The sequence below is a fragment of the Melozone crissalis genome, unplaced genomic scaffold (assembly GCF_028551555.1).
Source record: "Melozone crissalis strain CALT ecotype California unplaced genomic scaffold, PUWL_Pcris_2 ptg000013l_1, whole genome shotgun sequence".
NCBI lineage: Eukaryota > Metazoa > Chordata > Aves > Passeriformes > Passerellidae > Melozone > Melozone crissalis.
Window position 1 is genome coordinate 25481390 of NW_026535791.1, and position 15155 is coordinate 25496544.

General features: G+C 42.1%; 1 protein-coding gene across 3 annotated transcripts in view; it reads right to left on the reverse strand.

Annotated features, from left to right (window-relative positions):
* KLF12 (KLF transcription factor 12) overlaps positions 1-15155 on the reverse strand; it is a 240810-nt gene that overhangs the window by 75077 nt on the left and 150578 nt on the right. For all 3 annotated transcript variants that reach the window (XM_054271667.1, XM_054271665.1, XM_054271666.1), the window contains exon 5: positions 776-911. In XM_054271667.1, the coding sequence (XP_054127642.1) occupies positions 776-911 (136 nt within the window). The remainder of the gene's footprint in view (positions 1-775; positions 912-15155) is intronic.

The following is a 15155-nucleotide window of genomic DNA, read 5'->3' on the forward strand; positions in this document are numbered from 1 at the left end:
GCCCATATTTTGAACCTCTCAGATAAAGTAACATCTTTTGTGGGTCTAGCACAGGCTTCAGTGCCTGGAGGCTCTAGTTCTATTTCCAGCTCTGCTTCAGACCAACAGAGTGACCTTTATGCATAACCTCATTTTCCTCACCTATAAAATTAGGATATTAATACTTATTTACCTCACAGTTGGTTCCCTTCCAGCTGCTACAGTGACTGACCAACCTCATGCATCTACAGAATTGCAAATGTTCATGATAAACTGCTTCCTTCTTTTCAAACAAGCAGTACAGGTACTAAATTAAGAAAATATTTGTCCACCCAGTTAGCAAAAGTACACAGAAAAATAACCGCAGTGGAAAATTGTTCGAAGCCCCTCAATAATTTCCTTCCAATGACACTGTCCTTCAGGAGAAATGCTGCTATTTCCTATCAACTTCTTGATGCTGCTTTCAGTCAAGAAAAAAATACATGGTTTTTGAGTAATCTAACCTGGTCTCTCTTTGGAGAGGATATAAACCCACTGCAAGCTTTCCAAGTACATCAAGGGGAAGAAACAACTTCAGTACGAAACTCAATAATGAGGGCAGAGAGAAAGAAAGGAAAAGATCATGAGAGAGACAAGAGATACAGTCATCTCTTCCAAGAAAGGGAATCAATCTCCAGGGAAAGGTGCTGGCAGGTATGCTGCCTGCAGGCAGGAGGACAGCCCTGCAGCAGTGGTGCCCTCGTGGGCCTGGGAATGCCTCAGCAACACTCATCTTGTCTGGGAAAGCGATACTTACTCTTGTACTGCTCTGGCTATGGAGAGCGCTGTAGATCCAGTTTCATTAACGCTATCTAAGGTCACATTTGGCAGGTCGTCATCATCACTGTCACTTTTAATTTGTCTGGGAGATAGGCCTCGGGGGTCCATTTGTGCTGGAAAGAGACATATAATGGATTAATATGAGTGTGCTGAAATTAATCTTGTCCCAGAACAACATCAGGGCGCACAACACGTCTGCCTGCTCTGCCTGGAGAGCACTGAGCTTCCCAAATCAGCTGATAGGTGGGCAAAGCCACCCAGAGGTGCCACAGCTGGATGTGAGCACTTCCAGGGCATGCAGGTCTGTGAATTCACAGAGGCTACACCAATGCACTCAGCAGTACCTTAAAATCACTGCTCAGACCACATCCAACAAAATCCCAGTTTACCCTCAAGTAACTTATGCTGCTTGACTTCAGAAAGTGAAGGGAAACGGAAGAAGGAAAAGGGTTACATCTGCTTTGAACAACACAGAACACTCAAAAATACAATTGACAGCAAAATTTCAGGAGCAATCTCTGATTCTGAATGTTCATTGTGAGATATCAGGATGGAACCCATGTCACTCCACTCAATTAAAATTTAGGCATCCAAAACCCCAGTCCTGATTTCTGACATAATTCAACACCACTGTCAGCCTCTGAAGGATCCTTCACTCCACACTATGTGTAACCCCACACAGGCAACCAACATTCAGGTGACCAGTATCAGTGGGGCTAACGCATTTTTATGAAAAGTCACCCAGTTTCAGGTCTTACAAATATCTGAAGATCAGGAATTGCAGGATTGTTTTACCTGTCCACAGCTTACAGTATCCATACTGCATGACAATGGAGTAAGTGCCCAGATGCTGGCAGCAACAAGCAGGAACTTGTATGAGGAGCAGCCAGGGCTGCCCCATGGCAGATACAGTGCTGGGCACAGCTGAGCCCTGCAGACAGTGGGGGTGTCTCAGGGAAAACAGGTTTAAGAAAAGGTAAAACAACTGGCCAGGAAAGGAGCAAGGGAAAAAAGTGTGAGAAACACTTTACACTGAGGGTGGCAGAGCACAAGAACAGGCTGCACAGGGAGACTGCGGAGCCTCCCTCCCTGGAGACATTCAAAACCCACCTGGATGTGTTCCTGTGTCACCTGCTCCTGGTGACCCTGGCTTGTCGGGGGTGTTGGATTGGTTGATCTCCAGAAGTCACTTCCAATACTAACAGTTCTGGGATCATGTGAAACAGCTCTGCAGATACCAATGTGCAAGGAGATGGAGGGGAGAACGTTCTCCATAATGGGGCAGTCCCTGGAGGAGACTGCCCTGATGGGATCTACTGTCTACAGGGAACCAACAATGGAGCAAGGGAACAGTGTGAGGAGAAAGAGCAGCAGAGAGGAACAATCATGGACTAACCACAGCCCCCATCCCAGCAGGGAGAAGAGCTGGGAATAAAGGAGGGGAGTCCTGGAAAAGGGGATTGGGGACTGTGGTTCTCACCATCCAAATCTACTTTTAATTAACAATAAATTACTTTTCCCTGTGCCGAGTCCTATTTGCCTGTAAAGGTAATTGGTAAGTGATCTCCCTTCCCTGCCTTTATCTTGAGCCTTGAGCTCTTGCACTTTATCTTCCCCCCTGTTCTGTGGAGGAGGAGGAGTGAGAACAGCTGGGTGTGCACCAGGCAGATGGCCACCAGAGTTAGCTTTTCTGCCAAAAACATAACAGGGAAGGAGAGGAGAACAGAAAGGCAGGTGACCTGCCTTCCCTCTTATGATGGCTGCTGTCCTTCAAAGGGGAAGAAAGCAGAATTCAGCAGGACAGGGGGAGGGAACCAAGAGATGGGTAGAGAGGGGAAATACGGGGCACAACTGTGACTTGGGAGTGCTGAGAGGAACTGGGGCTTGCTTGTGCCATAGATGTGGAGAAAGAGACATTTCTCCTTACTCAATAAATGCCACATGGGATTAGTAGGTGCTGAGAGACACCCAAAGCAGCTGAGGAAGAGAGTAAAACTGGAGAGATGTCTGAATCTGCAAGGCAGGCATAGCAAGGGGAAAGACAGGCAGAGATTTGAGTAAAAATGTGTTTATTTTGTCTGCTCTGGTAAAATAGGGGAATTCATGGTTATTTATTTAAAGAGCTAACTGTTGCAGTTTGTTAGCTTATGCTCTCCTGTATTGCAGAGGAGACAGGACACTTTCTTCTGGGTCTTGCAACATGATTTTTGAGAAGGGATTCATTCCTACTCAACTCTGGCTAACCACAGACCTAGACAATAGGTATCACAGGCTCCCTTTAGAGACCATGAACAGCTCAGTGGGCCCACAGCTATGGAGCAGCTCCAAAAGTCATAGTTAAATCTGCCATTATGCTATCTTTCTTATGTTACAGTGCTTACTGACTCTACAAAAGGAACTGAGTTACAATGAAAAATGGGAGGGCTGCAGATACTTCAGGAGCTGTGCATCCATAACAGTAGGACTGATGAATAGCTAGGCTCTTGAAAAGAAAGCACTCCACAAATGAGTGATGAATCCAGGGAAAGCTGGTCTTAAATTTTAATTTATGTGTTAGCTGCAAACCACCTGTGAGCAAAAGAACACTGATTATAGACTAACTTTCAGCTGTGGTTTTTATGTTACAGAATTTCATAAGGAAAATACTGTTAAATACATTCAGTAAGCTGATGGAACAACCCCTTCTGGAACCACATTTAAAGTGCATTTATAGTGGCACAGTACTTCTTCTATTACCTTTCTACAGGCACAGGTTAGGTGCCTCAGTAATGCTGGCTATGTTTGGATTGCTTATTATTTCTTCATGGATGGCAAACACCTTTTGCTTATCAAAGCAAAGGCTGTTGTCAGAGAACCTATATCAGACAAACATGACTTAGAAATTGTTTGAAACATTCAATTGTTTTAGGCAGAATGAGAATCATTCCGACTGTGCTTCTTAAAATCACAACTTACACGTGATGATATTCAATGTGTTGAATTCAACCTCAATCTGAGCATTAGGGACAATCTAGTACTTTATTTAAAAGCAACTGAACAACCTAGTCAGCTGATTTAGCCCCAGAAAACTATTTTGAAAGAAGTGCCACTCCTGCCTTGCTCCTTAATGCTTCTTCTTAAAAGAATGAGTTTATTACTATGTATTTCATTAATTCTAAATCTAGAAAAGATTATATTCTTGTCATAGAATCACAGAAAGGCCTAAGTTTGTAGGGACCTTAAAGCTGATCTAGTTCCAGCCCCTCTGCCATGGGCAGGGATGCCATGCACTAGACCCAGTTGCTCAGAGCCTCATCCAACCTGGCCTTGAATACTTCCAGGGATGGGGCATTCACAGCTTCTCTGGGCAACCTATTCCACTGCCTTACTACCTTCTGAGAAAAGCTTTTATTTCCCCCTTAAAGTGAATTTCATTACAAAAAGTTATGCTTGTATCTGCCCGGTATTTAAATGTGCTACTTGTGAGAGCTAGCTATTTGCCCACAGAACTAAAAATTGTAACAAAAAAGCTACGTATGTTAACTGAGGCTTAATCTGACTTGCACTATAGCAAAGATTTTAAGTAGGTAGCTCAGAAACTAAAACTAACTTGAAATGATGGAAGTTGTTACATAACTGAGTCTGTAATACACTTCTTGTACATGAATTCTGATCACTTAAGCGTGAATACACCTACATAAAAAGAGACGGTATAAATGTGTATGAACAATCTTACGTACTTTCATTCTTTGTAAGATATGTTGTTTCATTATTACTGGAGATTGCTGGCTCTTAAGATATTAATGAGACTCCTATGACATCTGGTATTGATTTTAGATTACTACAGGAATGTGCCAGGATCAAAGCTCTCAATTACCTTCTCCTTGTTTCTGCTCGGTAAATCCTACTCCGTACACCTCTAGCACAGACACAAAGTTGTGAGCAGCATTTTACTTTTTCACCCAGGGACAATTTACTGCACTCACTGGGTACAGTGTGCCCCATCAGGCACCAATGTTTGAGCACATAATGAGGTGCTGCCACACATTAGTATGGAGAGGACAAGAGGCGAGGAATGGAAACGTATCAGTGGGTAAATTCAAAGGCAGGTATTCCAAGCACTGCTATATATTTGCAGAAAACCTAAATAAAGATTGTAAGTAAATAAAACAATGTTCTTGGGATTATTCCCTTACTTTTTATGTCAGTCCACATATACATCCATTTTGTCTCTCTCTTTGTCACTTCCTTCCAGCTCGCAGCCGTGGGTGGCCGAGGCACTGGGGAGCGAGGTGACTGACCAGGAGGCTGAGCCTTGCTGCTGCCAGCTGGTGCAAACTGGCCTGTGTTCTCATCAGCATGGCTGCAGCTGCTAGGGGAAAACAGTCTTCCAAGCAACTAACTCTCCTCCCTGAAATGGGCCATGTGAATAACCAATTGGTCAAAAGCCTAACAGATATCTCCTCCTCACCACTCGCTGCAGTGTGCAAGCTGCAGCACAGGACTGTCACCCATCAGGAGTTCATGACTCCTACTTATGTCAACAGCTTTGACTTTCTCTTGGACGTCTAAGAACAACTGTCCAACTCCTGGCACCAAGGTTTATGAATACCAGCCTCAGTTCATAAGCACTGAATTAGAAGTAATTACTGGCCTAATGAACATCAAACAAGAGAGGATGAAGAGACGCAGGCAAGAGGTAGTTTTTAGCAAATGAGATAAAAAAGGTGGGGGACAAGTGAGTAACTGGCAAGGAAGGTGGAGGAAAGCCCACAAAACATGCCAATGCATTTTAACCTCCCTTCATGCTTTACCTTGCTCTAACAACCAAGCTCTTCCTTGAACTCAGGACCATGGGTCCAGAAGGGACTTGTCTGGGTCACTGAATCAAGTCGTCCCAAACACAGGCAGACACATTAATTAATAAACCTTAACTGGCTTTCTTGCCCTTGCTATGCCTCTTGAAAGGCAAGATTTGTCCAACAGAGCTATCTGGTGGTTTTGTGAAGTGTGAATGAGGTTAAGGAGAGGCAAGCAAAAAGAAACCAGTCAGAGACTGCTGCTTTCATGGGACAAAGGTGCCATTGAATGAGTGCACAGGAGGTACAGAAGCAAGCTGTTAGCTCTCCATGCTGAATAGACTGGTGAGCCAGGGGAGTTAAGAACGTCTGCAAGTGCTGAAGGCTGCAAGCAGCCACGTTGCCTCCCATCCTTGTTAGCCTCAAGAAACAGTGATCCTTTTTTGCTAAGAAAAGTAGAGAATTGCTCATGATGCACACAAATACATGCAATCACTTCTTAATGCCCCTTTGCCAAACTGTACCAAAAAGGAGCTTCCCTCTGGGCACCACAAGCAAATTCACTTCCTGCACTTGTTTTAAGTGAAGATGTGCAAATAGATCACACATAAAGCACATACCAGCCAGTAAATACTACACAACTTAAGTCTATCATCATTAATATTGTATCTGCCAGCTGCCAGTTGCCAGTAGGAAAAAGCCTGATCTGGATCAGATATAAGCTTGCTTCTATTTCTGTCAAACTGAACAGTTTGGGGCTTTAAAATTTACTCTGGCTGTGGGGTCAGACAATACCTGATCCTGCTTCTGAGGACAAAATTGCCTGTTCTACAATGCTGGAAGGGATTTAAACTTGCATAGGAGCTTTTTAATGAGCACTGCATACATTTGTGCTTTCTGGCACAGGGCTGCATTGGTTTTGACATGGTACAGGATTAGCCATGTCACAGAAGCACAATCTCTGGGAAGGATCCAGCTTGTCGGTTGCTAAGGGCAGATGAACCCCTTGGAACAGGATCAAGCCTCCACCTCCCCAGGGGAATAACCTGAGCCCACAGCCACACCATCAGGAGACCTTTTTCCCTCTTCATTCCCTAAACTGGTGCTCCTGCCTGCCCACATTTTGGAAGCTCCTGGGAAGGAAGGGATTGTGGATTTAAATCGCCGCAGGCTGACAAGAGCCCAGCATCCCTCCTCCCCCCTGTCACACATGTGCTGCTGATACAAAGATGGTAGGTAAATTTTCTCCCCGTCTGTCACACTTGGGTTTCAGCCAGGTATGTCCTAACATCTTTGCTTTTTTTCAGTGATTAATCAGGCATACACATCTCAAGTGCTCTGATGTGGTCAGACAAAGCCAAGCACTGTCAGAGGCCCTGCATCTGGATGCCTGCAGGTGGCATGGAAAGGGCCATACACCACAACGCTGCTGTCACCACTGGCAGTTCTCAGTTACTGCAACCTGATTTACTTTCCCTAGTCAAAATTCCTGTGAGTGAAAGGGATGAAAACTCATCCCATCATTAGGCTCATGAACACCCACTAGAAATAATTTTATGTCTAAATCCTATCTTTGATTTAAGGGCAAATATGAGACCCTTGGGATAAAGAGGAATAAAATATTTAAGAGCAGGAGAAAACTAAGTAACCATTAGGAGTTTTGCCTCAATTTATAGCTAAGCCACACAGTAATTAACAGATGTTGAAATGACTCTGTGAGATTATGCTTGCTGGTATGAAAGCAGAGAGAAAATTTCAGCATCCTGAAATACCTCTGTCTCCCTTCAGCTTAAAAACTCAGCTTTCTGCACTTACTTAACTTCTGAGCTAATAACTTTGTAAACTTTCCCACATGTAGGTCTGCCAACACAGCACACCAGAATAAGAATCACTGTTACTCTATTAAAGTAATTAAAAATCTGTTTCTGCCCTTTGAAAGGATTTCCAAATTCAGAGTTTGCTTGCCTTTGTCTCACATTTTAAACTCCCCACCCTGCTTTCTCTGAAGGATGCCTTATCAACCTGCTAATCAAAATGATAGTTCATGATGGGATTTCCAACTGGCGCTGCCATTCACCCATGAGGACTTGCCTGTCAGAAGCAGGGTTACACAGCCCTGCAGTGGGCAGTGACACCAAGACCTGTGCTAGCTGAGACATCAGCCTGGATGGTGGCGAGGCCCCTCCAGCCTTGCCAGATCCATGCCTGGTGATGGGTTTGGTCTTGCAAATGCAGCCACAGATTTTTATTGTGATGAAAGTTTAAACGAAGCAGAAACATGGCTCAATAAGCCAGAAAGGGTCATCTTTGATGTTTCCAGTAAACTCCTCTCTGGTTGACTTCAGTCCATGTTGGCATACAATAGATTAAAGACTGTCTCCAGCTGCAAGCAATGCTTTGCACTTACTTCCATTAGGAATGGACAACAAAATACTACCCCGCATGTCAAAATTAACATTAACAAGAATCTCATTACTACTGCTGTTACACATGTGTGTCCCCGTGTCTGCAGAACGTGGAGGACTGAAGTAAAAACAGACATTTGCTGCCAAACTCCTAGAAGGATGGAAATGGAAAATATGGCTAAGAAAACTGTATGGCACTCATGTTTTAGCTCATTACACAATTAATCTGCCAGCATCAGAAACATTGCAGTTATGAATACTGCAGTGTCTAAAGCATAACTTTAGACCCTTAATTTTGGCACACAGCATAGTTCAACATCTGAAATATTGCAAGAAAGCTCCTGACCAAGAGCAAGTCTTCTACTCTTTCTTAAACTGAAACTGTCTCAAATGTCCCTGATAACAAATGCATCGCGGTGCATCGAACACCAAGCAGAAGGAAATCATCTCCATCCTTCTTGGTTACTCCTGGAAAATGGGTTTTACAACTGTGGAAGTCAGCCTCACACCACAGTTTGATGTTTGAAACAAATGAACATCTCCCTTCTTCGAAATTTCTTAGAGAACAGGACACCAGCATGGACTTAGCAGGAGAGCATCAAAAAAGACTGCAACAGACATCTTTATGCATTTCTAATGCTGGAAGCAACACTTCCAGAGACAGATGTACAGGAGCTACTTAAAATTATGACCTCAGAGACTGTGTTGTACTCAGGTTTATTTAATGTATTCTAGGAAACAAAATTGTGTCTTTACAGACCTACCAAATGCACGTGAATGATGCTATTCACGATTTCCTTCTCCTAAGCTAGTTCATACTATATAAAGCACATATATGACATTTTTCTTCCTATTTAAAGTTCATTATAAATGCTTTATGCATTGGAAAAATGCTCCGAGTACACCAATCAGATTTTTGATCAAAAGAGCTTGGTGCCTGGTAGGGGCCGCAGAATTGGTCAATTTATTTCATAAAACTTTATGTACAAAGCAGCACTAGCCATGAACGTAATGGTCAGAATATAGAGTCTACAGGGGTAATTTTTATTAAAATTTATAGCAAGATTACCCATACTCCACAGTTTTCAGATTTTATTAAGATTTTATGGCACTATATGGCTTTAGCAGTTAACTGCACCTAGCGTGGTTATGGTTCACAGAGAATAGGAACTGGCACTGAAATGCACAGTGTAACTAATCTAGCAGAGAATATTAATTGCTATGATCCAATCAAAGGCAATATTTAAAATCATTTCAACAGTCAAGTAATTTGCCATAAACCTGTAAAATAATAGCTATATGGAGAAATACAGAGGTAAGAGGGATTGCACGGATGTAATATATGCACATACTTAAGCATCTCTGTCATTGGGTTGTATACATAAAAATGCAAACCCATTTTTTAAACAAAGGACTTTTCTCTTTCTAAGCTATTTCAATGCCAGAAGACCTCATCTACACAAAAAAGGAAACTACTAAGACTGCTGAGATTTATGTCTCGCTGAGCATCCAATACACAAATACTCTATCATCAAAAGTAAACAAGGAAAATAATAAGGACAGAATGTATTTAGTATTAGATAAAATACTGTGAAACTACTACACAACGGTAGCAGACTGCAGCTTACACACTGCAACAGGCCAGAGATATTTTAGACATCAGGAAGCTTCTGGCAGGTTTGTCCAAGGCACAATAAAACCCAAGGCAGAGAGAACATAAATGAGAAGTTTTAGGCATGTGTTTCTGCTGGATCCAAATTCATGGGATAAAAGCAAGCAGATCAAAGCTCAGCCCTGGTGAGAATACAGAACTGAAGGGCCAGAGGCATTCTTGGCATGGAAGAGAAGGAACTAACAGGTTCCAAAAGGCGCAGGGACTCAGGATATGTCAAAAGAGATTTACTCATCCCACTTATGCTGGTTCGCAAATCAAGCTGGAGTATGCCTGTACCTCATTCCCTTCCTCAGATCCCTCCTAGCTGAAAACGAACAATGAACATCAACATGAACAAATCAAATTGATGAATCTTAAAAGAGCATTTGCTTCTACAGCGAAAGAACCCAAGTATGTCACTAGTGAATCACTAGAAGGAGCATTTTTCTGGAAATTTAAGTAGAAGGCTGTTTAGGGAAGTCCCTATAGTTAAGCTAATCCGTTTTGTCCTAAACCACCTCCTTGGTTTCAAATACCACAGTGTTGTGTGGTAACTTATAGTCTGTGTTTTAACTGTCCACTCTGGCAAAAACTACTGTTTATTCTAGCTCTTAAATAATGTGCACCATCTTCAGGAGCACAGGTCCCACCGTGAACACAAGCCTCTCCTCTGCCTGCCTCTCTTCCTGCCAAGCCACTGCCAACCTGCTCCTGCTTTCCCAGAACCACGAGTGTTTCTTCCAGCTGAACCAACCAAACAGGAGGAGACAGAGCCAACATTCTGGGGGGCAGCAGGGGGGGAGGTGGACAGGCTGAATACAGACAGCCACAGAAGATTTTTGTGCATAACAACAAAATGATGGTAGCTAAAGGAGAAACTCCCAGCCTCAATGCAACTCAAATCCAAAATAACTGTCTACTAAAATGCAGAAAGGATAATCATTCCACATGAAACAAAAAAGGCAACACTACTGGTTTTAATTAAACGTCTCTTCCATAGCTTAATTTATACAAACAGACCATATAATCTGACCTCTAAACATATGGAACATCTTAGTTTCTATCTTTTAACTGCAAATTGCATTTATTTTTGCAAAATAAACTTTACAGTAGGCAGAAATAACAGGCTGTACTTTAAAAAAACAGCAAGGGCAGTGGATAATGTAATCTAATGGTACTACCTGTTTGAAGTCACAAAAAATCTGCAGCAAAAGATACTGCATTTACTACTTATTAATATATCCACAGTGAGGAATATGCCAAACAGTGCAAACTGTGAAAAGAAAAAGCCTGTGTATTTTCACCATGGCCAAAATACAGATTCAACATAAAAAAGGTCCAAGACCATGTCATAACAGCCGTTTATGTACAAGAGAAGCAGACAAAGTTCAGTTGGCAAGTTTAAATTTATAATGTTCTGACTGGTGAATTTTGCAAGTGATTGTGCCCTCTGAAAACATAAAAACCCGTAAGAACGAGAATTCATAAATCTGATTCCAAAACCCCAGAAATATCAAAGTTGCACCAGCCCTTCATCCATCATTATCAGGAAGGAGCTTCTAAAAGGCTCTTCAATGAAAGCATTAACTCCTCTGAACTACAGAAAACGATTTTCAAGAATATTGTATTTGGCAAAACCTGCTGCTAGAAGGACATGATTTGCTAGTAGTATTCATGGATATCTGCTGAAAGTAAAGAACAATGGTCCAAACCAAGCATGAGGCTCATGTAATTAAAAACACTGAGGTTCTAGTTTTTCACAAAAAAAAAAAAATCTCAGGAAGAGTGGAATAATTTTTCTTCTTGAAAATTTTCTCTTAAAGGAAGAAGAAAAAAAAGAGAAAACACAGAAATAGCTTGAGGCAGTATGGAAAATGTAAGTCTCAATGGTTTACATACAGACAGACTTGGAGCAACTGAAGATTGGGTTTTAAGGGAAACCATCAGGCAGTCTTATCTATAGGTGCTGCTACCTGCTGAGCCTCTAATTAAACTTTTAGCAATGCTTACCATTGCTAAACAGGGAGCAAAAAAAAGCAAGGAAAAAGCTTTTCTGGGACTATAATACTGTTTCATGGAATATTTCAATGTAAAATAATGTCTAGTCACCACCACCTAATCCTCACAGAAAAAAAACCTCCAAGTACCTTTTAAGGCTGTGACAAGAGCAGTGGCCACTGAAAAAGTGAACTTTAAGTCTGCCATGTTGTGGGGGTGGCACAGGACACAGTCTGGCCCTGTGGTATCCATGAGGACTTGTGCCTGGCTCCCTTGTCCTGTGTGCCCAACAGCCCTAATGCATTTCTCTGGTTTACGTGTATGAAACAATGAGAGGAGAAGGTTGTAGGGGGCAACTTGCACAGCCGGGCTGGTGCTGTGGGGGCTGCAAGAGACCCCACTGCTCTGGGGATCACCCTTGAGTGTGTCCTCCCCAATGGGTGCATAGGGGGAGGAAGGTGCCTTGTCAACAGGGGGGCCTGTACATAACTGTGTATGTGTGTTCATAGCTGAATGTTGTGGTGTTAGCAACTTATAGGAATTTACTAAGATTTGTAAATGGTAAGTGATGTATTACCGACACCGAAAACAGTGTTCTCTAATTACCTTCTAATTAAGCATTGTAAATAACTTCCTAAAAATGCACCAATCCTGGTTTTGATTTAAATTAGGTCTTTAATCCTGCAAAAGCACATCACTCTGACATAAGGGTGCTTTTGCAGCATGACAGCCCTGTCTCCCGTTGCCCGCCTTGGGGTGCAGCACGTGGCACAGGACCTGACGGGATGCTGCCAGCACCTTGTATATACAAGGGCTACGTGTCTTCAAAACAAAAAGAAACCTTGCAACCAAAAAAAAAAAAAAAAAGGGAGAGAGGAGGCAGGATAGACAGCAGAAATAAACAGCAAACTGGGAGGCAGAAAAGGAAATCTGAGACTCTTCTGAAGGATGGTGAGACAAAGAACGCCATGATGAATGGCACCGTGGAGAAGGATGCGCAGAGGCGGAGGAGGAGATGACAGTATAGGTTAGAAATATTAACAGAAAAGGAGAGGGAGACGAAGCAGAGCTGCTGAAAGTGGCACTCAAAGAGCAGTCAGCAAGATGGGAAGGACTAGAAAAAATGGAGAAATAGAAGAAGACAGGGAAACAGAAGACAAAGTAGCCACTTCTTGTGCCAGAGAGAAGAGAATACTCAAACAGAACATGAAGAAAAAACTATTTGCTTGAACTGCCTAAAAAAGCAGCCACCAGGAGAGTTTTGTCTGAAAGTGAGAGAGAAAGAAGGTCTGGGAGGCATCAGGAAAAGCAGAAAGCCACCTGTGCAAAACACCTGGAGACAGTATTAGAGGGATGGTGAACAGCCTGAGAAGGTTTTGCAAAAAAACCTAAAAATTAAATGGTTCTAGTCAAACCTGGAAGGAAGAGGACAATTCAGCATGAGAAAAATAAAATTGGGAATAACAAGGAAAAAGCTTTTCTCTACGCCCTGGTTTCTTGTATTTTCTCCCCTCAGCACCTGAAACCTAGAAATACAGGAGATGCCTGAGCTCAGGTCTGATGTAATTTTCATATTAAAAATATCTCTTTTCAGGAAAGTGCCTTAGTCTCAATTGTGTGAAAAGGGCTTAGATTAAGGGTCATGCAAAACATAACTTTAAGTGCTTCCCAACTGGCACTCCTGGATCATCAACATCGTCTCTGAATTAGCACCAATGCAGGAATAACACAGGGATTATGCTGCTGAAGCTCTCTGCGGAGCAACTGTTTCAGTGTGCATATTTTTATGTTTCTGAAAATTAGCAGCATTCATGTAGAAGTTGAAAGCTGTGAGTCTAGATGACTCCAAACCTGCATTTGTCCATCAGCTAGTAGAGGATTAGGAACTAATTCAATTTGGCAACAATGTCCTGTTAGGATCTTTGTACACTTATTTTTTGTTATCAGCACAACAGCTGATTATTGAAGGGAATTTAGTCTGCACACATATTAAAATAATTTAATTGGTTAATTTGTGCAATATAACTGCATTGAATTATTTATATTGTTTTGCACTAAAGAATGAAAAACACTCCAGCAAAAGCTGATAAAAGATTACTACCTAGAGTGGATTGCTGCCCAATTTACTTCTATTGTATTTATTTAAATTAACCTGAACTTCTTAATCAAAAGAATTAAGGACCACAAAATGAGTACAAATCATGAGAAAAAATTAATAAACTGAAGAACTGTTAATACTTTATTTTACTTTAACTGTGCATTAATAGATGATGCTGGGGCTAATGGCTAATTACCTCTACCAATTAGAGCACAAAGGCCATATTGTCAGGGCAGGTCTGAAGGCATGGAGTTCACAGGCTGAAATCCCTACAGCACATTAAATTCTGGAATTTTGTTGATGAAACTGGGGTAGTGAATTTCTAGTTTTACAAGATCAGGAGGTGCTTCCTACAGAGGAGACTACTACCACAGCCAACCAGCACCTTCGAAAAGAAAACAGGAAAATTTTTCAATGAGTTCATGGTTAGGTGAACCTGGAAGGGCCAAAATCAAAATACAGACTAAAACTTTCCTTTTTCTGTTTGTTTGGGGCTTTTTTCCTAGACTACACGGTACGAAGTCCTGGTTTTATTCATAATTTATTGACAGAAAGGCACAAAGGGCTAAAATTACACCACTGTATGAGGTGCAATAAAACTTAAATCATAATTTTGAGGCTTAAAACTAGACTCAGATCAACAATGAGTTCATTTCCCATGTCCAAGCCTACTGAGAGGGCAGAGTCCCCCTTTGGGTAGTGAGGGAACAGTAGGAGAGTCACAGACTAATACCCAACAGGATGCCCCTAAACATCTGAATGACCCATCACTGCAGGCCTGTACAATAACACACAGTTGCCAGTTCATGAAAAACAGACATGAGAGGTAAGAAAAAAGTTGAGACCTGCTCACTCTGCAATTAGGAACACAAGAGATGTTATAAGACTAAATGTCCTGCAGTCTCATAAGCCCCAAAGTAAGGTTATCTGTCAATACCCTCCCTTTCTGCCTCAAGCAATACCTCATTTCAGGGGAAAATTACCGTATTTTATTCACTTACGTGCAATGAGCCTTGAAATGAGTATCTCATTCCTTTCCTCATATTCCCACCTCTGTCACTAATGCCCCCTTTATAAAGCTGTGCTTTCAAAGTTTCTGGGCACATCTGTTTTTTCTTTCCTTACTCCACCCATCATCTCACTATCCGTAACTAGTTTTTTGCTCCCTCAGTAACTGTTGGGTTCTCACTCTTTTTTGCTTTCCAGCTCCCTTTTCTGTGTTCTTTGGACACCTCCAGAGTGTATCTGTCCTTCTGACATGTGCCTCTTCCTCCCTTCACACCTCCCTGTGCCTCTTGGGTCCTGTGTCTGCAAAACTCATTTCCAACATAAACACTCTGGGTGGCTTCCTTCCCTTCTGCTGTTTAATCTGGAAGAAGAAACCTAATTCAAAGTACTGCACCACTCCTTAAGCTTAGTAAAAC